This window comes from Oncorhynchus mykiss, chromosome 6 (assembly GCF_013265735.2).
Source record: "Oncorhynchus mykiss isolate Arlee chromosome 6, USDA_OmykA_1.1, whole genome shotgun sequence".
Lineage (NCBI taxonomy): Eukaryota > Metazoa > Chordata > Actinopteri > Salmoniformes > Salmonidae > Oncorhynchus > Oncorhynchus mykiss.
Window position 1 is genome coordinate 63,224,316 of NC_048570.1, and position 21,979 is coordinate 63,246,294.

At 41.0% G+C, this 21,979-nt stretch overlaps 2 protein-coding genes and 1 pseudogene across 7 annotated transcripts; 1 reads left to right on the forward strand and 2 right to left on the reverse strand.

Moving 5' to 3' along the window:
• Positions 1–257: 257 nt before the first annotated feature.
• On the reverse strand, positions 258–10,968 carry LOC110526314 (IST1 factor associated with ESCRT-III). 3 transcript variants are annotated; one of them, XM_036980660.1, is made up of 11 exons: positions 10,823–10,910; positions 10,269–10,287; positions 10,074–10,170; positions 8,612–8,792; positions 6,663–6,750; positions 6,180–6,263; positions 4,601–4,711; positions 3,647–3,802; positions 3,255–3,380; positions 2,670–2,676; positions 258–2,537 (listed from the first exon to the last, which is right to left on the reverse strand). In XM_036980660.1, exons 2-11 carry the CDS (start codon positions 10,269–10,271, stop codon positions 2,365–2,367), a joined length of 1,026 nt encoding a protein of 341 aa, XP_036836555.1. In that variant the 5' UTR covers positions 10,272–10,287; positions 10,823–10,910; the 3' UTR covers positions 258–2,364. The 3 variants fall into 3 exon arrangements, with proteins under 3 accessions (XP_036836555.1, XP_036836553.1, XP_036836554.1); XM_036980658.1 differs by having other exon boundaries at positions 2,670–2,715; XM_036980659.1 differs by lacking the exon at positions 10,269–10,287 and having other exon boundaries at positions 2,670–2,715; positions 10,823–10,968.
• Positions 10,969–11,640: 672 nt separating this feature from the next.
• On the reverse strand, positions 11,641–16,338 carry LOC110526941 (annotated as a pseudogene).
• Positions 16,339–18,070: 1,732 nt separating this feature from the next.
• mcee (methylmalonyl CoA epimerase) lies at positions 18,071–19,283 on the forward strand. Of its 4 annotated transcripts, none has more exons than XM_021607163.2 (3): positions 18,071–18,350; positions 18,619–18,962; positions 19,093–19,283. In XM_021607163.2, exons 1-3 carry the CDS (start codon positions 18,323–18,325, stop codon positions 19,243–19,245), a joined length of 525 nt encoding a protein of 174 aa, XP_021462838.1. In that variant the 5' UTR covers positions 18,071–18,322; the 3' UTR covers positions 19,246–19,283. The 4 variants fall into 4 exon arrangements, with proteins under 4 accessions (XP_021462838.1, XP_021462837.1, XP_021462840.1 ...); XM_021607162.2 differs by having other exon boundaries at positions 18,084–18,350; positions 18,613–18,962; XM_021607165.2 differs by having other exon boundaries at positions 18,128–18,152; positions 18,613–18,962.
• The last annotated feature ends 2,696 nt before the right edge of the window (positions 19,284–21,979 follow it).

Here is a 21,979-nt window from a genome sequence, read left to right on the forward strand (position 1 = left end):
ATCACATTCATATCAACATCTCTATATTTCAGTCTTAAAGCCGGAATCCTTAATGGTGAAACAGCCCTGTCTGTTGGCGATATTACAACAACAAAGTTACTGCAAACAACTAACACTGGTAATCTACCCTCTCTAGTGGCAGCACTAGTAGCTACACTGCACTACCAACCGACTTCCTTGATTACAGTAGCACTTATTCACTTGAAAAGATATGACACAGAAACAATTACATCTAAGAAAATTAGCCACCCCAGAACTTCAATTAGAAATATGTCCTTTATTAGACATAAGAAACATAGGCTAATATCTGTTTTGTGACAAGATATACAGTACACTTGCTAATCAAAGTTAGTATCAAACACTCTTCAAACAATCCTATATTACACCTAAGAGGATGAGCAGTCAAAGCAGTGAGCGGGTCACTGTACGGTAGTGTTAAAGTCTTATTTTAGGATGGTGGAGTAGACAGTCCTAACTTCCATCCATAGTAAATGAGTGAAAACAAGCTATAAGACTGGAACAGCAAATCCAGCCCCGTTTCTCTCCTTTATCAAAACTACTTCCATCACCAAGATTCAATGTTCATAAAATAAAAAAACTTAAAACTAATTTTAACAAAGATTATATAAATTAAGAAATAGGCATGTTACAAGTGGTGTAAAGTACTTAGGTAAAAATACTTTACAGTACTACTTAAGTCATTTTCTGGAGTATCTGTACTTTACTATTTATAATTTTGACAACTTTTACTTCACTACTTTCCCCCCCAAAAAATATTGTACATTTTCCCCGACACCCAAAAGTACTCGTTACATTTTGAATGCTTAACAGGACAGAAAATTGGTCCAATTCACACTATCAAAATAACATCCCTGGTCATCTCTATCGCCTCTGATCTGGTGGGCTTACTAAACACAAATGCTTAGTTTGTGTATTATGTCTGTGTTGGGAGTGTGTCCCTGGCTATCCGCAAAATTTAAAAACACAAGAATTGTGTTTTCTGGTTGCTTAAAATAAGGAATTTCTAATTATTTATACTTTCAATACTTAAGTATTTTAAAACCAAATACTTTGACTTTTAATCAAGTAGTATTTTACTGGGTGACTTTCACTTGAGTCATTTTCTATTAAGGCATCTTTACTTTTATTCAAGTATGACAATTGGGTCATTTTTCCACCACAGCATGTTACGTGTACATAGTCTGAATATACTTACAGAATGGGAAGGTCTTGGATGATGGTAAATGCAGTGTGACGCACATACATAGATAACATACTGAATCACACTATAAACCTCTATTACACAAAGAGGAAGAAGAACCCATTACATTTGAGGAACGTATTTACATCAAACTTACATGGTCAAGTGGTTTGTCATAGAGTAATTTCTGTCACCAGTGAAATCATGCATTCCAGTCACCAATACACTGCATGGGTTATTTTACACAAACATGGAAAGTGCATGTATAGGGTTAAACTAAATCATCTTTAAAACATCAAGTGAATTTTATTAGAACAAATGTACAAAATAAAAATATTTTCCAACTCTTGCCTTCAACCTCCTACCAACATTTGTTTGCTGTACAATTAAAACAATCCTTCCTGTAAATAGCATTGTGTATTTCATATCTCAATACCCCACTTTATCAATCAAGTCTAATTAAATCCCTTCACCCCATGTAAGGTAACAGATATGTCAAAGAACCGGTTTCAGATGTCCCCAAAGGTCCAGACCCAGAGAGTAACGAGGGTAAAACCCGACAGGCCGTAGCACCCGGTCTTGAAAATGTCCTAGGCCTGAATATTTCGACATAATGGGTGTGCCAGAAAACAGGTTGTTCTAGTAGGCGATTCAGTGGCAGGTAAAAAAACAGGTTCATGAAACCCACCAACGACACACTATTGACATTCTGGATTACTCAATCCAGTCTCTGGACGAGAGACCCTACTAGTTAAGACTATTTGATTATTAACCAAATATTGTCTCATACTGTGAGTCAAGGGGATAGGGGACAACCATAACAACGAGAAAGATTGAGAGGTTACATAGAGTACTAGTTACTATCAGGAAGGCCATTTTATATCCAAAGTGCTCATATAAAGATGACACCTATATGGTCCAGTTGATTGGACGTAGTCGATAATAAAGTGTACTGCAAAATGTACTGTCAAATAGCCCTCTAAAGGGCCTTCACCTTCAGTATGCCAGACAGACACGTGTGTTTGAATGAGGTACAGTTCATGTTTACATCAGTAAAACTACACAGTGAGGAGAGTTTCACTGCAAAGGGTGCCAATCCAAATATTTAAACATTTCCTGTAACTGCGGTGACTGACAACACAGCATGATGGGATACTGGAGGATTAGGTCTTCTTCTTCAGATCCTCAAAGCGCCGTGACAGGTCATCAAAGTCGATGTCATCAGAGCTCGCAGTGTTTCGTCCAACTCCAAAGGAGGAAGTGGGAAGCGTGTCGGGAACTGAGGGCAGCTCAGGGAGGGCGTTGTTATCGTAGATCTGGGATGAAGGCCCGGGGCCTGTGGAAAGAACATATGTTTAGATTGACATTACAAATACACCCCAATGCAACCGTTATGCAAAAAGAAAGCAATACTATCGCTGAAGAGATTGACATGTAGGAAAGGAAATATTCATTGAAAACAACTTACCAGACACCTGGGATCGATCAGAAGGTTTAATAGACAGCTCATCAATCTGAAAAATACACACACATGATCGCTCTACCCTGCCTGCATGTTGAACTGTTAAAGTTGTATAGATACATGAGAAAAACAATGTTTTGTATGTTAGTATGTGATTGGAGGGGGAATAATCATTGAAGTAGTGCATTGCTGAAAAAGTCAACACCGCTGGGGTAAGAATGAGCAAAAAGCAAGAGCTAATAATATAATTAACCTCAAATTGCATTCACTTCACTATGAGGAACATGGCTTCCCTGCCACATCCAGTAACATACTAGTTTGACAGCAAGTAGATCTGTTTCAGCATATTATAAATCACTCAGAGCATTCAAAAGACATTCGTATGCAGTTCAGCACAAGGTTAGTGATTAGCAGTTAATACCAGCTATGACCGTTTCCACATTCTATCATGTCCCTGTATCATAGCACTGTGCTGCAGAGACAAGCGATGGCACAAGCAAACTATAATGAACTCCTCTTCCCTGAAAGGTGAACTGGCCGGCTGTCCATCTGTCTGGAGAAGCAGAAGGGGCAGGGGGCTCTGACACTTACAGACTCGTAGGTAGGGGGGCAGCTGGGCAGCTCAGGGGGGTGTCCTCCTCTCATTGGAGGCTGGAAGTTGTTAAAGGCATCATATGTGCCAACAGAGGGGCCGTTGAACCCTATGGGGCCGGGAATCTAAAGAAAAAAAAACCGAATGTAAATAAAAACACATTTATAAATCAACATCTCTATATTTATTACAGCTGGAATACTTAATGGTGAAACAGCCATGTCTGTTTGAGATATTACGACAACGAAGTTACTTCAAACAACTAACACTGTTTTCTTCTCTGACATCGCACACGCGACAGAAAAGCACATACGTAATGCACTTTTTTCCCATGCTGCATGAACAATAGCGGTCAGTGGCACCACTTTTGGGAGAAAAAAAAAATTCTTACTGCTCCTTTGTGTGTTGGGTAGCTGAACGCTGATGGGGGGCCCATGGGCATAGGCATAGCTCCAGCGGTGAAGCCGCCGCCGCCGCCACCACCACGCTTCCTGAAGTCAGAGTCCACGTCTATGAGGTCAGCCTCTTCGCCTTTACACACCTCCGGCTGCGTGGGTGGGTACAAATAAAATGTAATTGGTCACATGCATCGTAAACAGGTGTAGACTAAAAGGACTGCATAATCAATCCAACGTCTGCATTGGCCGTGCAGCGTTTATGGTGATATGGCCTCTGCAGAAGTCGGTGCATTCATACTTTCTCGCGCGCAGCAGAGCAGTTGTCAAGGTAGTGAGTTTGCATTTATACAGGACCTCCCTCCCTCACATACCGTCAACCAATCATGTCAATGCGGTGCTAAACAGAGCCCTTTGCATTGTTACAAAATTTGAGGGGGCTCCGCAATGAGCGTCACACCCTCCATACGAAGCCTCTGACCACATTTTCAGATGAAGCATAAATTGGCTTTAACAGTGAAATGCTTACTTATGGGCCTTTCCCAACAATGCAGAGAGAAAGAAAACGGAAAAATAATAACACGTAATCAAAGTAATAATGCATACACAATGAGTACTGATAACATGGCTATATACACGGATTACCAGTACTGGGCCAATGTAATTGAGGTAGATATATGTACATATAACTAGGAATAAAGTTACTAGGCAACAGGACAGGTAATGAGTGATGAGTCAAGAGTGCAAAAAGGGTCAATGCAGATAGTCCGGGCAGGGATTTAGTTAACTATTTAGTAGTCTTATGGCTTGGGGCTAGAAGCTGTTCAGGGTCCTGTTGGTTCCAGACTTGGTAGTATATAAATAGTAGAGTCAGTCAGGGGGTGGGCACAGGGAGACAGGCACACAGGTGAATGGCGGGAGGCAGACAGGTTTCATCATCAGATACTCACTCTGACCATGGCGTCTGACTCGTAGGGCACGTTGTAATTCTTGGCAATCTCAATGAGGTAGCGCTCCACCAGGATCTTAGGAGGAGCCTCTACACTCAGTTTGTGCATGAGCTATGGGGTAAAGTAGAGACAGGGAAATGTTTCAGGCAGAAACAAACACATATCTACAGTACCAATCAAAAGTTTGGATACACCTACTCATTCAAGGGTTTCTTTATTTTTTTAAACTTTTTTCTACATTGTAGAATAGTGAAGACATCAACTATGAAATAACACATATAGATTCATGTAACCAAAAAAAGTGTTAAACAAATCAAAATATATATAATACGAGATTCTTCAATGTAGCCACCCTTTGCCTTGATGACAGATTTGCACATTCTTGGCATTCTCTCAACCAGCTTCATGAAGAATGATTTTCCAACAGTCTTGAAGGATTCCCACATATGCTGAGCACTTGTTGGCTGCTTTTCCTTTACTCTAGAGTCCAACTCATCCCAAACCATCTCAATTAGGTTGAGGTCGGGTGATTGTGGAGGCCAAGTCATCTGACGCAGTACTCCATCCCTCTCCTTCTTGGTCAAATAGCCCTTACACAGCCTGGAGGTATGTTGGGTCATTGTCCTGTCGAAAAACAAAAATAGTCCCACTAAGCGCAAACCAGATGGGATGGTGTATCGCTGCAGAATGCTGTGGTAGCTATGGTGGTTAAGTGCGCCTTGAATTGTAAATAAAGCACTGACAGTGTGACCAGCAAAGCACCCCCACACCTCCTCCTCCATGCTTCACGGTGGGAACCACACGAGGAGATCATCAGTTCACCTACTCTGCGTCTCACAAAGACACAGTGTTTGGACCAAAAATCTCAAATTTGGACATCAGACTAAAAGGACAGATTTCCACTGGTCTAATGTCCATTTCTTGTGTTTATTGTCTCAAGTAAGTCTCTTATTATCGGTGTCCTTTAGTGATTTCTTTGCAGCAATTCGACCATGAAGGCCTGATTCATACGATCTCCTCTGAACAGTGGCTGTTGAGATGTGTTTGTTACTTGAACTCTGTCAAGCATTTATTGGGCTGGTAACTAATGAACTTATCCTCTGCAGCAGAGGTAACTCTGGGTCTTCCTTTCCCGTGGCGGTCCTTATGAGAGCCAGTTTCATAATAGCGCTTGATGGCAACTGCACCTGAAGAAACGTACAAAGTTCTTGAAATGTTCCATATTGACCCTGTCTTAAAGTAACGGACTGTCATTTCTCTTTGCTTATTTGAGCTGTTCTTGCCATAATATGGACTTGGTATTTTACCAAATTGGGCTATCTTCTGTATACCACAAAGAGTGTGTAAATCTGTCATCAAGGCAAAGGGTGGCTACTTTGAAGAATCTAAAATATATTTGGATATGTTTAACACTTTATTGGTTACTACATGATTCCATATGTGTTATTTCATCGTTTTGATGTCTCCACTATTAATCTACAATGTAGAAAATAGTAAAAAGAAAAACCCTTGAATGAGTAGGTGTGTCCAAACTTTGACTGGTACTGTATCTTGAAGCAGACCATCTAAAAATGCATACCCTATCATTGACTGTCCCGATTTGGTTTGTCCTACAGAGCTTGCCATACTCCTTGCTGTATTTGGCACACAGCTGATCAGACACCTGTATGGACAAAGCACAGTATCAAGGATCACAACACAGCAAAAAGTGTACAAAATGCACACATTTCTTTTTTTATTTTACTGAGGACTAGTTAAGTTTTATTAGTCCTATGTAGAGGATATGCATGGTATACATGGTCCACAACATAATGCTTACTTGCAGGTTTCTTCGACAATGAAACAATAAAACATAAAAATACGAACATAAAGTAAATGGCAGTTGAATAGAATAATATATTGTAACATAAGTATAATACAGGAAGGCACAATTTATAGTTCAATAGTTACATGTGTATTGGGTAAGGGGCAGGATGGAAGTGTTTAAATTAGGCAGTATAATAAGACTAATCCAAGAGACTAGACATGCTAGACATGTTAACGCACAATGCATACTACTCACAATTTTGAGCTCGTTGACCTCAGACTGTAGACGTGGGGCTGCCCAGATGAGAGTGGACACAGCTTCCTGCAGGCCAGGGTCGAGCTCCCTGTCAAGAAACAGACAAATAGGTGTTAAGGGCTTGACAGATGTTTTACTTGTCTGAAGGCTCAAATTAAAAATGGTCTGTAACATCATGGGCCAAAAGGGTGACTTAACATGGGGTTGTATGATGCAAGGAACCACTTTACAAAACAATTATCATTACCATACAGAGAATCAGAAAAATGTAAGCCACCCTCTGCCCATTGACTTCTTTGCATATTCAGACTGTCTCAAAATAGAACACAGCCCCTTAAAAAAATACAAATGTTGTGTCACCAGATAGGTGCAGTGAAATGTGAAATGTGTCGTTTTACTGGGTGAGCCATAGTAGTACGGCGCCCCCTGTAGCAAATTAGTATTAAGTAACTTGCTCAAAAGGCACAATGACAGATATTTTTACCTCGTCGGCTCGGGCATTCCAATCAACAAGTTGTTACTAGCTCAAAGCTCTAGGCTACCTACCTGCCGCCCTTTAAGGCTCTCCTGGAGGATAGTTGGCAATCCTTAAATAACATAAATCATTTTTTAACTTTACAATTACAACCAAATACTATTAAATGATTAAGGGATCAAATGGCTTAAGTAGGCTACTTCAAAGCAAGGTAACTCTTGAAGACATGTTTATCTATAACCATGTAAGGCTGAAATATGAAGGTTTTCGTGGAGATCTATTGACAGGATAGGAGTAATTTCAAAATTAGGCTACTCTTAGGACCGGGGCGATACTCGTCATTATCGGGGCAAGGAAACAAAACACAGGGCTGTTTACCTAAATCCGCTCCATGTTGGAAAAAAACTAACATTTTTCATCCAGAGTCATATTTCTGTATTTTACAAGCTATAGCACACAATATTTTACATACAGACGGTTTTTAAAGGACCAAAGAGTTGGGACTGCTTTGGGTTCTCATGGAAGAAATATTGCGATACTGGTTTCATCCCAGCCCTAGCTATTCTAAGAATATTTTTAACACTGTCAAAATGACATGCCCGGTGTTGAATAGTGTTGTGTTTGAGATGCTTTTTAATTAAATGTTTTATATATATATATATATATATATATATAACAGGAGTAGGTTAACGCACCCATTCATCAACTGCGCGACGGTCATTTATTCAGGAGTGCTGGACAACATTTTTGAAGGACATCAATACATGCTATTAGCTAAATACTTAACTACCAAGATATCATGTAGCTTGGCTGGTTATGTTTTGAATTGGCTAACTAATCCGTCTGTTAGTGTATCATTATTTTATAGGCCATAGTCTAGCTGCGACAATCTCTCTCCTCAGGCCCAATCACACTGGCATAAATGCAGGGGATGTACACATTACTTTTCCAGGATAATCATGGCCGTATGATCTGTTCGCTAATCAAAAATGTACCGTCAGTGGGCAAATAACTCACTAACTAGCAAGGAATATCAACAAATAGGCTCTGAGCTTTGATCATCTCGTGACCGCAAAACTGTGATCGGTGCAATTTTAGGATTGCATTTTTTTAGCTTGTCCTTCCAGACAATTTACAGTAAATCTATATTCTTCTTGTCCAACTAATTGTTTACCTGTCCCAGACAAGCGTTAATGTCGAGCCCTGAAGGATAAACTCAAAACACCCATAATAAGGAAAGGGGTTTTTCCTTGACCAGGAGAAATTTTGGCTCTTCTTTCAATTGTCTTTACTCGATTCCTTGCATCCTCTCTCGTCTCCGTCTCAAAATGCGTTGGAAGAGAAGTCCCAAGGCTCCTCCCCTCTCTAACCTCATCCAATGTGTTTTGAGGAGGCAGCAAGGAGACATGATGCAAGGAAATAAACAATTGGAAAAGGAGAATCTTTCCTGAGTCCTCTAGGCAGGCTCATTTACTTCATGGACTGGATGAGGCCAAAGCGAGCCAGCAGCAGGTCACAGTACAGTTCTAGGATCTCCATGGCCTCTACCAAGTAGTCCTCTCTGATGATGTGTTCCACACGGATCCGTGCTCGCTCATCCTTTCCTGTTGACAGGTAGTCTGCAATCTCCTTCCGTGCTTTCTGAGCTAGCTCAGCTACAAAGAGACAGAAGATCCATTCTGTAAGCATTTATTTTACAGACAATCAAGAGACACAAAAATGTTAAATAACAGAGACTACAGCTTGCACAGTGTTTGTGTGTGTATGTACAGTACCAGTCCAAGGTTTGGACACACTCATTCAAGGGTTTCTTTATGTTTACTATTTTCTACATTGTAGAATGAAGACATGAAAACTATGAAATAACACATGGAATCATGTGGTAACCAAAACAAAAATCAAGATATATTTTAGATTATTCAAAGTAGCCACCCTTTGCCTTGACAGCTTTGCACACTCTGGGCATTCTCTACCACCTTCACCTGGAATGCTTTTCCAACAGTCTTGATGGAGTTCCCACATACACTGAGCACTTGTTGGCTGCTTTTCTTTCACTCTGCGGTCCAACTCATCCTAAACCATCTCAATTGGGTTGAGGTCGGGTGATTGTGGAGGTCAGGTCATCTGGTGGGAACCACACATCGCTGCAGAAGGCTGTGGTAGCTATGGTGGTTAAGTGTGCCTTGAAATCTAAATAAAGCACTGAGAGTGTCACCAGCAAAGCACCCCCACACCTCCTCCATGCTTCACGGTGGGAACCACACGAGGAGATCATCACCTCACCTACTCTGCATCTCACAAAGACACTGTGGTTGGAACCAAAAATCTAAAATTTGGACCCATCAGACCAATTTCCACTGGTCTAATGTCCATTGCTAGTGTTTCTTGGCCTAAGCAAGTCTCTTATCATTGGTGTCATTTAGTAGTGGTTCTTTGCAGCAATTTGACCATGAAGGCTTGATTCACACAGTCTCCGCTGAACAGTTGATGTTGAGATGTTCTTGTTATAATACGGACTTGGTCTTTTACCAAATAGGGCTATCTTCTGTAGAAGAAGATGGGGCTACCCCCTACCTTGTCACAACACAACTAATTGGCTCAAATGCATTGAGGAAATAAATTCCACAAATTAACTTTCAACAAGGCACACCTCTTAATTGAAATGCATTCCAGGTGACTACCTCATGAAGCTGGTTGAGAGAATGCCAAGAATGCAAAGCTGTCATCAAGGCAAAGGGTGGCTACTTTGAAGAATCTCAAATATATTTGGATTTGTTTAACACTTTTTTTGGTTACATGAATTCATGTGTGTTATTTCATAGTTTTGATGTCTTCACTATTATTCTACAATGTAGAAAATAGTAACAATAAAGAAAACCCCTGGAATGAGTAAGTGTGTCCAAACTTTTGACTGGTACTGTTGTTGCCTGGCTCACTTTTCTTTTTCTCCAAGAGCTTCAGGCGATTGATCACCAGTCGGAGGTTGACCCGGAGTCTTTCTGCTTTGAATCCTCCCCCAAGCATGATGGCCAGCTAAGGAAACAAAATAAGTTGGTATTGAAAAGAGGAGCCAATACATACTGGCAAGTCTGACAATTTCTTTGCCACACTGACATACTGTCATCACCCACCATATTGTTTTCACCTATCCTTTGTTCAGAGAACGTGAAGATGAAGGAGATGAGGGAATAAGGAGAGGTTTCGACACTAGTGAGTCATCACCATCATGTGAGCGGGTTGATGGCCACACCAGTAACTACACAGGCAGGTAGGACTGGAGCGGACATTTAAAACTGACAGACATTGAGCTATGTAGCTAACTTAACTAGCTAAAAAGCTAACAGTATCTACCCCTGAAACCAATAACCGTCTAACTAGCTTACATCGCCTCTATCAGAAATTCAGAAAGTATAACCATTTTAATTAACTAAATCCATGTTGATGGATCACATAGTAAAGGAAATAGTGAACTAACTAGCTAGTTTGCACAACAAGGATGAAGAAATATAGTTTACTAACGTTAGCTATGCTAGCTAACGTCTGATAAACAAAGCAGTGCTGTTCGAATAAAACGTATCCAGCTAGCGACAGTAGTTACCTTAAAAAACGACCAAACAATAAAAGGCATCGTATATATTATACTTTACATTTCATATCTAATGAACACAATTTTTTTTGACATTACCTGTTAGGGACGTTAGCTAGGTTAACAGCAACTTGTCGAGTTGCTTGACTTCCGAGAATGCGACTCTTCCTCCTTCAATAAACGCCGAAAGACAGTGACGTCACGGGAAATGTGCTAAACGTGGGCGTGTCACACCTGCTGTTTACACCACTAGAAGGCGATAGTGGATTTGAGAGCCATAAACTAGATTTCAAAGAAATTAGACCCAATGCCATAAATGTACAGTACGCTTGCTACATAGCCAGATATGCTTTGAGGAAGACGACCACAATATAGCTGGTCAAACTGCACAGGGCAGCAAGGCTGAGTTTCAAAACTACACCCCACAGATCAACATTTTTAGATCAGAAAAGCCCTTTTAAATACTCACTCAAATTAAAATGAAGCTGCAAGTGGTAGTGTGAACCTTGAACAATATTCATTCATTGAACCAACTATTTAGCTAAATAATTATACATGTTTTTGTCACATACACTGGATAGGTGCAACAAAATGTGGTTTTACAGCATGTCTACTCATTCCATGGAAGGCCAAGTATCTGCGGGTTTTCGCTCATGGATTAGTAAGGAACTCCCCTCACCTGGTTGTCTAGGTCTTGATTGAAACGAAAAACACTAGGTCCTCCATGGAATGAGTTTGGCACCCGTTTTACAGGGTCAGCCATAATCGTATCGCAACCCTGGAGCAAATTATGGTTAAGTGCCTTGCCCATGTGCACATCAGCAGATGTTTTACCTGCTGCCCACAGATCGATTAGCTGAACATATTAAAAGTGTGAATCTAATTGGTCACAAAAAGTTTGAATAAATTACAGCATGACAAGCTTTGTTTTTTTATTATTATTGCAAATTACAAACTATCGACCACTGTTTAACAAATTGCAGCTTCCTGTTTAAAAAAATCTGTACCAAGAAATATGAATTATCATAACACATGCATCATAATAAATGCTACAACTTGAGTTTGCTGGCTAAGACTTCTGTGTTTCTTATTCTTGGAGCCTGGGTCCTTGGCTCCTTTGATCTGGCTCTTCACTTGGTCTTGTAGTTGGGAGAAGAAGGCGGAGGAGGAGCTGAGAGCTTTATCCTTCCCCTCATCCTTGAACAGAGAACAAATTTAAAAATATATATTTTTAAGAAACTATTTGCAACTGTGACAGACAGCTGAATCCTAGCTATTGTAATAAATACAAATGAAAATGTGTGGAGAACACAATGGCCTATAGTCTATATTGATCACAAAGAAATATAATGGAGGTGCTTGCATTTGAAAGACAAGGTTAACTAAATATAAAAATGAGACATGAAGAGAACAAGAAAACACTGACCTTTAATAATGTTGCTTTGACTCCCTTTGTGAGTTTGAGGTTTTCTGCCACCTCTGCCTTTGATTGTTTCTTATTCTCTCCAGTTCTGTCCTTCAGTTTCCGTCTCTTCTCCTTCATCTTGATGCTCTTCGCCTTCTTCTTCTTGCGTCTCTCTCGTTTCTTGTCTGTGGAGGTCTTTTCAGAGTCAACCAGCCTTGTTCTTCTCCTAAGATCAGAAAGGAAATAGTGTTACCCTGTCCTCAGAAGAATCTACTAAAAGGCTAATATGGTAGACAACACAGAAGTACATTGGTTGACTTCAACACTTGAATGCTTTTGTACGCGTCAGTGTACTCTACTAGAATATGATTTCTCATAACATGAAACATATTGGAAAGGGATGCATGACTAACCTTGACTTCCTCTGGAGCCAATAGAGTGGCATTACTCGCACAACTTCCTCCATAGCAATAGAAGGCAAATTGGAGACAACTTTCACTTCAGGAACAGGCTGCAGGACACAAAGAAAAGGTCAAACATATCAATATGGTGTAAAAAGCGTTTCCATTTGTACAAAATCCTTCATTATATAAACTGGGTTGTTCAAACCCTGATTGTCTGAAAGCTCTAGTATAGCACTGTATACCACAGGTATGAAAAAACATGTATTTTCTAGGCACTCCACGTTGCGTCGTGCGTAACAGCCCTTAGCCATGGTATATTGGCAATATACCACACCCCCTCGCGCCTTATTGCTTAAATATACCATATTTAAAAGACAAGCATAAATTATGGTTGTCATGCAAATGCTACAGTGTTTAATTTATTAGAATCCCCATTAGCTACTTTACATGCAGCAGCTACTCTTCCTGGGGTCCACATAAAACGTACAAATACATGACAAAGTACAGAACAGTAATAGACAAGAACATAAGACATTACTTCTTTTTTTAAAAAGTTACATATAGGAAAGACACAGAGACAACAAAAATACTACTTATACACTATTCATATATACGGTACAGTTCAATTAGATCTTTAGAAAGAGGAGCAGTGCTGTGATACAAGATGATGTTTTAAAGCTAAACTTTGCCTGTGTAACCTCTGGTGGCAGAGCGTTCCACAATGACATAGCTCTATACATAACTGAGTGACACTATAAATCTGTTTTTGGTTTGGGTACCATGAAGAAACCCATAGTGGAGTGTCATGCATGTCTGTTTGAAGTGTATGCAAATAGATTATACAAAAGGTTAGGCATTGTCAACACACAACTGTTTCTTAAAAAGACTAGAAGAGAAGTAGTCCATTTCTCCTCAACCGTTAACCATGAAAGACTATCATAGTGCTGATGTTAGTTCTGTGTGTGCAGTTAAGGGTAAGGCGTGCTGCTTTGTTTTGAGCCAGCTGCAGCTTTGCAGTATCCAGGGCACATGGAAACATTGACAGGAAAACTCACCAGTTTGTGTGTGAAGTGGAAGTTAGAGAGAGCGTCAAGTTTAAGGAATAGAGAATCCACAAGCTTTTGAATTTCTACATGGGCTGGGTTTTCTTCGTCCTCTGTCTTCTGCTGAAATACAAGGGAAATAGATATAAATAATGTAAATAATTCATTCAACAAACAAAAAATATATGAATTGCAATATAGAGAAAAGCCAAGTATGTTCACACTAAAATATAATGGAATAACTACCTGATTCTGCTTGAGGTACTCTTGCTCATAAACCTCTGCAAGGCTCAGCTTGCTCTTCTCATGGTCCAGTCAGCCTCTTCTTGTACTCAAATACCTCTTCCGTAGGCTTCTCCTTGCGCACCACATGATCCCATACCTTGGAAAAAAATACAAGTCAGAAAATAAAATTGCCTTTGAAATGTCCCAATGTGGTTACATCGGAACGAAATAGACCTATACTTGTTCGACCCATTTACTCACAATGAAACGATGATGACATATTCAGCTGGATTCAACTGAAAATAGTTGTTCAGTTTGTTGTCAGGATTGAGTTGTCTCTAGAGACGGGTTAGCTGACAACGTCACGAAAACAATGCACGCGATTAAATGGTGCAGACCATTTGTGTGTTGTTGTGATTCTGAATGGCCAGATACAGTAGTTATCAACAATGACAAGAAGCTGCCATGTGGGGAATCATAGGTGACTCTTTTCAGCTAGTTTCATCTTGTTCTCGATACTATGTCTTGTTTTGAGGTGTTTTGACTGATGTCTAAGCTAAAATGGCTCAAATTCACTAGCTAGCTAACCAACAACTATAACGATGTACTTGAAAGACAATTCTCATTGTGAAAATGTATGTTTTCAATAAACTTTGGCGACTAAATATAGTTTACATCTAAGCCAACCCAGTCTGTTTTGCCCCATAGTTGAGCATGCGTCGTTTTTGTTGCTAAACAACCGACCCGTCTAGACACTGACCTGGTCTTTAATCCTCTGCTTGATGATGTCTTCCAGCTGCAAAGTGGTTTCCTCTGTTACAGCAGGGGCTGAGAGAAAACAGAGCAAATGTTGAACAAGCACCCTCTCCGACACACAAACTTGCAGTAAGTAAAATACTAAACCTTCTCCAATGGGACTGACAGCTTAAACTGAACAGACTGACAAGCATGTGGTACGTACCCATCCTGGAGGCCGAGTCAAATGCCACATCCACCTCAAGAAGGCTGTTCTCTGGACGAGTCTGAGCAGACACATCTCCTGTTAGTTTCCATGGCTTTTCTCCTATGGCAGCCTTTTCCAAATCCTGGATCTTTTCAGCCATCTGTGTAAGGTAAGAATTTACAATTTCATTAGTCTGCTACATAAAGTTATATATACGGCAGATGAAAAAAATAGTAAATGAAATGACACCCAACCTAATTTACATATTCTAAAACAGCCCTCGAGGAAAAGCTTGCCTTGTCTTGTCGTTTCTCAAAGGATAATTTGGATTCAGGCTTTGTTGCATTTTGAGACTTTCCACCAAAGATGTCCGCCATGTCTTCTCCCTCACTGTCATCACTTTCTGCAGGTAGGTTAAAGGTCACCCGTCATCCTCAACGAAGTCCCTAAAACAGCAAAGGAACAAACAACTTATCTTAAGTACAAAATAAATATCCCTGCCCTATATTCCCTATTAATGCAATTCCAACCATGACATTCACATGATTCCTGCATCAGCCACTTACTAATTTTCTTCTTCATCATCATCATCTTCTTGCAGTCCATCCATACTGTTGTCCTCATCCTCTGCATCTGTTTGGTCAGCTGTTTGTACAGGATCATCATCCACAGCATCAAAGAAGTCTTTGTACTTCAGATTCCTGGAACTTTTCAGCTACAGAAAGAACATAGTACATCAATAGGAATTCAGTGTGTTTGTCTACAATAATGACCAGAAACACCACCAAACACAAGTAGCTGAATAGTAGTTAGGTCTGGCAGAGAGAAAAACTATATGATACATACTGTGCTTGTTTTTTTGTTTTTTTTGGAAGAAACATCTTCACTGAAGAGGTCTACGCCATCATCTTCATCTGCAGAGGGCAAGTCCTGGAAGTAGTCTACTCCCCTCCCTTCTGTCCATATCGTCCAGAAAGGACTCCATCTCTGAGAGCTTGAAGAACTGGTCATCAACCTCTGATGGAGGACCCAGTGGTTTGACTCTCTCCCTGCTGAGCATTTCCCTTCTGAGCACAGAAGCATTCTTCTGTTGAGCTTGTTTTTCTAATGCGTCCACATCAAAAATCTATATCAGAGTCCTCGTCTGTGTTATCCCTTCTCAAGGCATCCATAGCAGTTTTAAGCATGGGTGGTTCTTCTCCTTGCCAATCTTCATCTTGCAAATCTCCATCTCTCATCTCCTCTTCACTAAGTGAACACTATACACAAAGACAAAATACAAAAAGCAATTGTTGTTAACAGTATTCTTCAAGTAGTAGTGGTTAATAACGTTAACAGTCTTCTTCAACCAACCCTGGCCTTGAAAACCACAGGGCGTGCAGGGTTTTGTTCTATCCCAGTACCCACACTAATCAAGGGTAGCTAAATTACTAGAATAAAGTGAATCGGTGCTGCTGGGCTATCTTTAAGAATATTTGATGACGTGTTCTAGCTAACCAAACAGGGAATGCTTGCAGGTGGATGCTTGCTCGAACACCATCATTAAGTTTGCAGACGACACAACAGTGCCTGATCACAGACAACGATGAGACAGCCTATAGGAAGAAGGTCAGAGACCTGGCCGGGTGGTGCCAGAATAACAACCTATCCATCAACGTAACCAAGACTAAGGAGATGATTGTGGACTACAGGAAAAGGAGCACCGAGCATGCCCCCATTCTCATCGACGGGGCTGTTGTGGAGCAGGTTGAGAGCTTCAAGTTCCTTGGTGTCCACATCAACAACAAACTAGAATGGTCCAAACACACCAAGACAGTCGTGAAGCGGGCATGACAAAACCTATTCCCCCCCAGGAAACTAAAAAGATTTGGCATGGGTCCTGAGATCCTCAAAAGGTTTTACAGCTGCAACATCGAGAGCATCCTGACCGGTTGCATCACTGCCTGATACGGCAATTGCTCGGCCTCCGACCGCAAGGCACTACAGAGGGTAGTGCGTACGGCCCAGTACATCACTGGGGCAAAGCTGCCTGCCATCCAGGACCTCTACACCAGGCGGTGTCAGAGGAAGGCCCTAAAAATTGTCAAAGACTGTTCTCCCTACTAGCGCATGGCAAGCGGTACCGGAGTGCCACGTCTAGGACAAAAAGGCTTCTCAACAGTTTTTACCCCCAAGCCATAAGACTCCTGAACAGGTAACCAAATGGTTACCCAGACTGTTTGCATTGTGTGCCCCCAACCCCTCTTTTACACTGCTGATACTCTCTGTTTATCATATATGCATAGTCACTTTAACTATACATTAATGTACATACTACCTCAATTGGCCCGACCAACCAGAGCTCCCGCATATTGGCTAACCTGGCTATCTGCATTGTGTCCCACCACCCCCTCTTTTTATGCTACTGCTACTCTCTGTTCATCATATATGCATAGTCACTTTAACCATACCTACATGTACATACTACCTCAATAAGCCTGACTAACCGGTGTCTGTATATAGCCTTGCTATTGTTATTTTCAAATGTCTTTTTACCATTGTTGTATTTCTTTTTTTCCCCGCACTATTGGTTAGAGCCTGTAAGTAAGCATTTCACTGTAAGGTCTACCTTCACCTGTCGCCAGCAGCATACCACCCTGCATACCACTGCTGGCTTGCTTCTGAAGCTAAGCAGGGTTGGTCCTGGTCAGTTCCTGGATTGGAGACCAGATGCTGCTGGAGGTGGTGTTGGAGGGCAAGTAGGAGGCACTCTTTCCTCTGGTCTAAAAAAATATCCCAATGCCCCCGGGCAGTGATTGGGGACACTACCCTGTGTAGGGTGCCATCTTTCGGATGGGACGTTAAATGGGTGTCCTGACTCTCTGAGGTCATTAAAGATCCCATGGCACTTATCGTAGGGGTGTTAACCCCGGTGTCCTGGCTAAATTCCCAATCTGTCCCTCAAACCATCACGGTCATCTAATAATCCCCAGTTTACAATTGGCTCATTAATTCCCCTCCTCTGTAACTATTCCCCAGGTCATTGCTGCAAATGAGAACGTGTCCTCAGTCAATTTACCTGGTAAAATAACGGATAAAAAATACAATAAAAAGTATTCGGCACACGTGACAAATAAACTTTGATTTGATAGATGCTAGCTAGCCTTAGCATTGTGTAACGATGGCAGCAAGTTAATTAATTGATTTTAAGTTAAACATATCGAGATATTATTATAAAATGTTGCACTTACATAAGAAATGTTCTGGATGTGCAGTTTCTTATGCTGAGTAGCTTTAAACAGCCCTCCAACGTTGTTACCTATGTCCCCGGTAGCCATAGTTTTTGCTCACATGGGAACATGTGTATAACAAGAAAATATTCTCCCCCCCGGAAACAATATCTGTTGTGCTATAAAGATCCGGATAGCAGGTCAGGTTTAGACGTAGCTAGCTGGATAGACAACATTAATATCCTAAATAACTGTATTTACAAGGGCAATGTACGGGGTTTAATTGAAAAGCAATATACGTGTACTCTATCCCATTGTCTTGACATTCAAAGCAATTCGCTATTCCCACGTTGCACGAATCTTCGAAAATATGGCGGCGTCGGTGTTGAAGGTTGCACGTACGTATAGATAGCTATCTGTTGTTGTTAGCCAGCTTGCAGCTGATAAATATTGTTTCACATGTAAGAAACAGTCTCTTTAGACTTTTATCTCGGGCTACACAACAAAGTAAGCTAAATCCACCGTTGTTAGTGCAGAATTACTTTTAGCAAGTGTTTCCTGTTGCTAGCTACTTGACCTATCCAGGTAGCATTTTCAATCCAATAAGATTCGTACTCATCCAAAAACAGTATGGCTGAACTAAATTATTTATTTATTTAGTTACAGGTCTCTCAAAGTGTGTTCGTCACACTTGTTCTCCAATGCTGAGGGCAATTTCAAACTCAACACCACTCTGCCAAGGTATTCCAGGATCTGTATGGAAACTGGGAAGGCTAAATCACATCGCTATAGCTGTGCCAGACATGGAGAAAGCCACTGCTCTTTACAGAGATGTACTGGGGGCTCAGGTCAGCGATAAAGTTCCCCTTCCTGAGCATGGAGTCTACACTGTCTTTGTGGAGCTGGGTAACACAAAGCTGGAACTGCTGCACCCACTCGGGGAGAAGAGCCCCATTGCAGGCTTCCTACAGAAGAACAAATCTGGTGGGATGCACCATATCTGCATTGAGGTGAGTCAGTCTTAGCAATGCTGCATATGCTGTTCAACCCACATGAATGGGCTGTGTTCACACTCTCTATCCTTGTCCCCTCATCTGTTCTCTAATGTAATCATATTGTATGTTATTTTTGTGATTTCAGGTTGATGATATCAATGCAGCGATAGTGGATCTGAAGGCTAGGAACATTAGAACCCTGTCAGCTAAACCACGGATAGGCGCTCATGGGAAACCTGTCATGTTCCTCCACCCAAAAGACTGTGATGGTGTACTTGTGGAACTGGAGCAAACTTGAATACCCACAGGTCTCATAAACTCTGTAGTTCACAATTAGCCGGTTTGAAAATGGATTTATTATTGCGCCTTTTCCACCAGTAATAATGATAGCAAAGATAAAAAAATGTTACATGTATAATAGCAGGGCATTGATCTATGAAATATAATATATACACTACTGGTCAAAAGTTTTAGAACGCCTACTTATTCAAGGGTTTTTCTTTATACTATTTTCTACATTGTAGAATAATAGTGAAGACATCAAAACTATGAAATAACACATGGAATCATGTAGTAACAAAAAGTGTTAAACAAATCAAAATATATATATAAAAATAGCTGCTCTTTGCCTTGATGACAGCTTTGCGCACTCTTGGCATTCTCTCAACCAACTTCACCTGGAATGCTTTTCCAACAGTCTTGGAAGGAGTTACCACATACAGTGCCTTGTGAAAGTATTCGGCCCCCATGAACTTTGACCTTTTGCCACATTTCAGGCTTCAAACATAAATATATAAAACTGTATTTTTTTGTGAAGAATCAACAACAAGTGGGACACAATCATGAAGTGGAATGACATTTATTGGATATTTCAAACTTTTTTAACAAATCAAAAACTGAAAAATTGGGCGTGCAAAATTATTCAGCCCCCTTAAGTTAATACTTTGTAGCGCCACCTTTTGCTGCGATTACAGCTGTAAGTCGCTTGGGGTATGTCTCTATCAGTTTTGCATATCGAGAGACTGACATTTTTTCCCATTCCTCCTTGCAAAACAGCTCGAGCTCAGTGAGGTTGGATGGAGAGCATTTGTGAACAGCAGTTTTCAGTTCTTTCCACAGATTCTCGATTGGATTCAGGTCTGGACTTTGACTTGGCCATTCTAACACCTTGATATGTTTATTTTTGAACCATTCCATTGTAGATTTTGCTTTATGTTTTGGATCATTGTCTTGTTGGAAGACAAATCTCCGTCCCAGTCTCAGGTCTTTTGCAGACTCCATCAGGTTTTCTTCCAGAATGGTCCTGTATTTGGCTCCATCCATCTTCCCATCAATTTTAACCATCTTCCCTGTCCCTGCTGAAGAAAAGCAGGCCCAAACCATGATGCTGCCACCACCATGTTTGACAGTGGGGATGGTGTGTTCAGCTGTGTTGCTTTTACGCCAAACATAACGTTTTGCATTGTTGCCAAAAAGTTCAATTTTGGTTTCATCTGACCAGAGCACCTTCTTCCACATGTTTGGTGTGTCTCCCAGGTGGCTTGTGGCAAACTTTAAACGACACTTTTTATGGATATCTTTAAGAAATGGCTTTCTTCTTGCCACTCTTCCATAAAGGCCAGATTTGTGCAATATACGACTGATTGTTGTCCTATGGACAGAGTCTCCCACCTCAGCTGTAGATCTCCGCAGTTCATCCAGAGTGATCATGGGCCTCTTGGCTGCATCTCTGATCAGTCTTCTCCTTGTATGAGCTGAAAGTTTAGAGGGACGGCCAGGTCTTGGTAGATTTGCAGTGGTCTGATACTCCTTCCATTCCAAATCCGGCTTTAAACTTCTTCACAACAGTATCTCGGACCTGCCTGGTGTGTTCCTTGTTCTTCATGATGCTCTCTGCGCTTTTAACGGACCTCTGAGACTATCACAGTGCAGGTGCATTTATACGGAGACTTGATTACACACAGGTGGATTGTATTTATCATCATTAGTCATTTAGGTCAACATTGGATTATTCAGAGATCCTCACTGAACTTCTGGAGAGAGTTTGCTGCACTGAAAGTAAAGGGGCTGAATAATTTTGCACGCCCAATTTTTCAGTTTTTGATTTGTTAAAAAAGTTTGAAATATCCAATAAATGTCGTTCCACTTCATGATTGTGTCCCACTTGTTGTTGATTCTTCACAAAAAAATACAGTTTTATATCTTTGTTTGAAGCCTGAAATGTGGCGAAAGGTCGCAAAGTTCAAGGGGGCCGAATACTTTCGCAAGGCACTGTATGCTGAGCACTTGTTGGCTGCTTTTCCTTCACTCTGCTGTCCGACTCATCCCAAACCATCTCAATTTGGTTGAGGTAGGGAGATTGTGGAGGCCAGGTCATCTGATGCAACACTCCATCATTCTCCTTCTTGTTAAATTTGCCCTTATACATCCTGGAGGTGTGTTGAGTCATTGTCCTGTTGGAAAAACAAATGATACTCTCACTAAGCCCAAACCAGATGTGATGTTGTATTGTTGCAGAATGCTGTGGCAGCCATGCTGGTTAATTCTAAATAAATCACAGTGTCACCAGCAAAGCACCCCCACACTATAACACCTCCTCCTCCATGCTTTACTGTGGGAAATACACATGCGGAGATCATCCGTTCACCCACACCGCGTCTCACAAAGACATGGCGGTTGGAACCAAAAATCTCCAATTTGGACTCGAGACCAAAGGACAAATTTCCACCTGTCTAATGTCCATTGCTCTGGTTTTTTGGCCCAAGCAAGTCTCTTCTTCTTGGTGTCCTTTAGTAGTGGTTTCTTTGCAGCAATTCGACCATGAAGGCCTGATTCACACAGTCTCCTCTGAACAGTTGATGTTGAGATGTGTCTGTTACTTCAACTCTGAAGCATTTCTTTGAGCTGCAATTTCTGAGGCTGGTAACTTTAATGAACTTATCCTCTGCAGCAGAGGTAACTCTGGGTCTTCCATTCCTGTGGCGGTCCTCATGAGAGCCAGTTTCATCATATCGCTAGATGGTTTTTGCGGC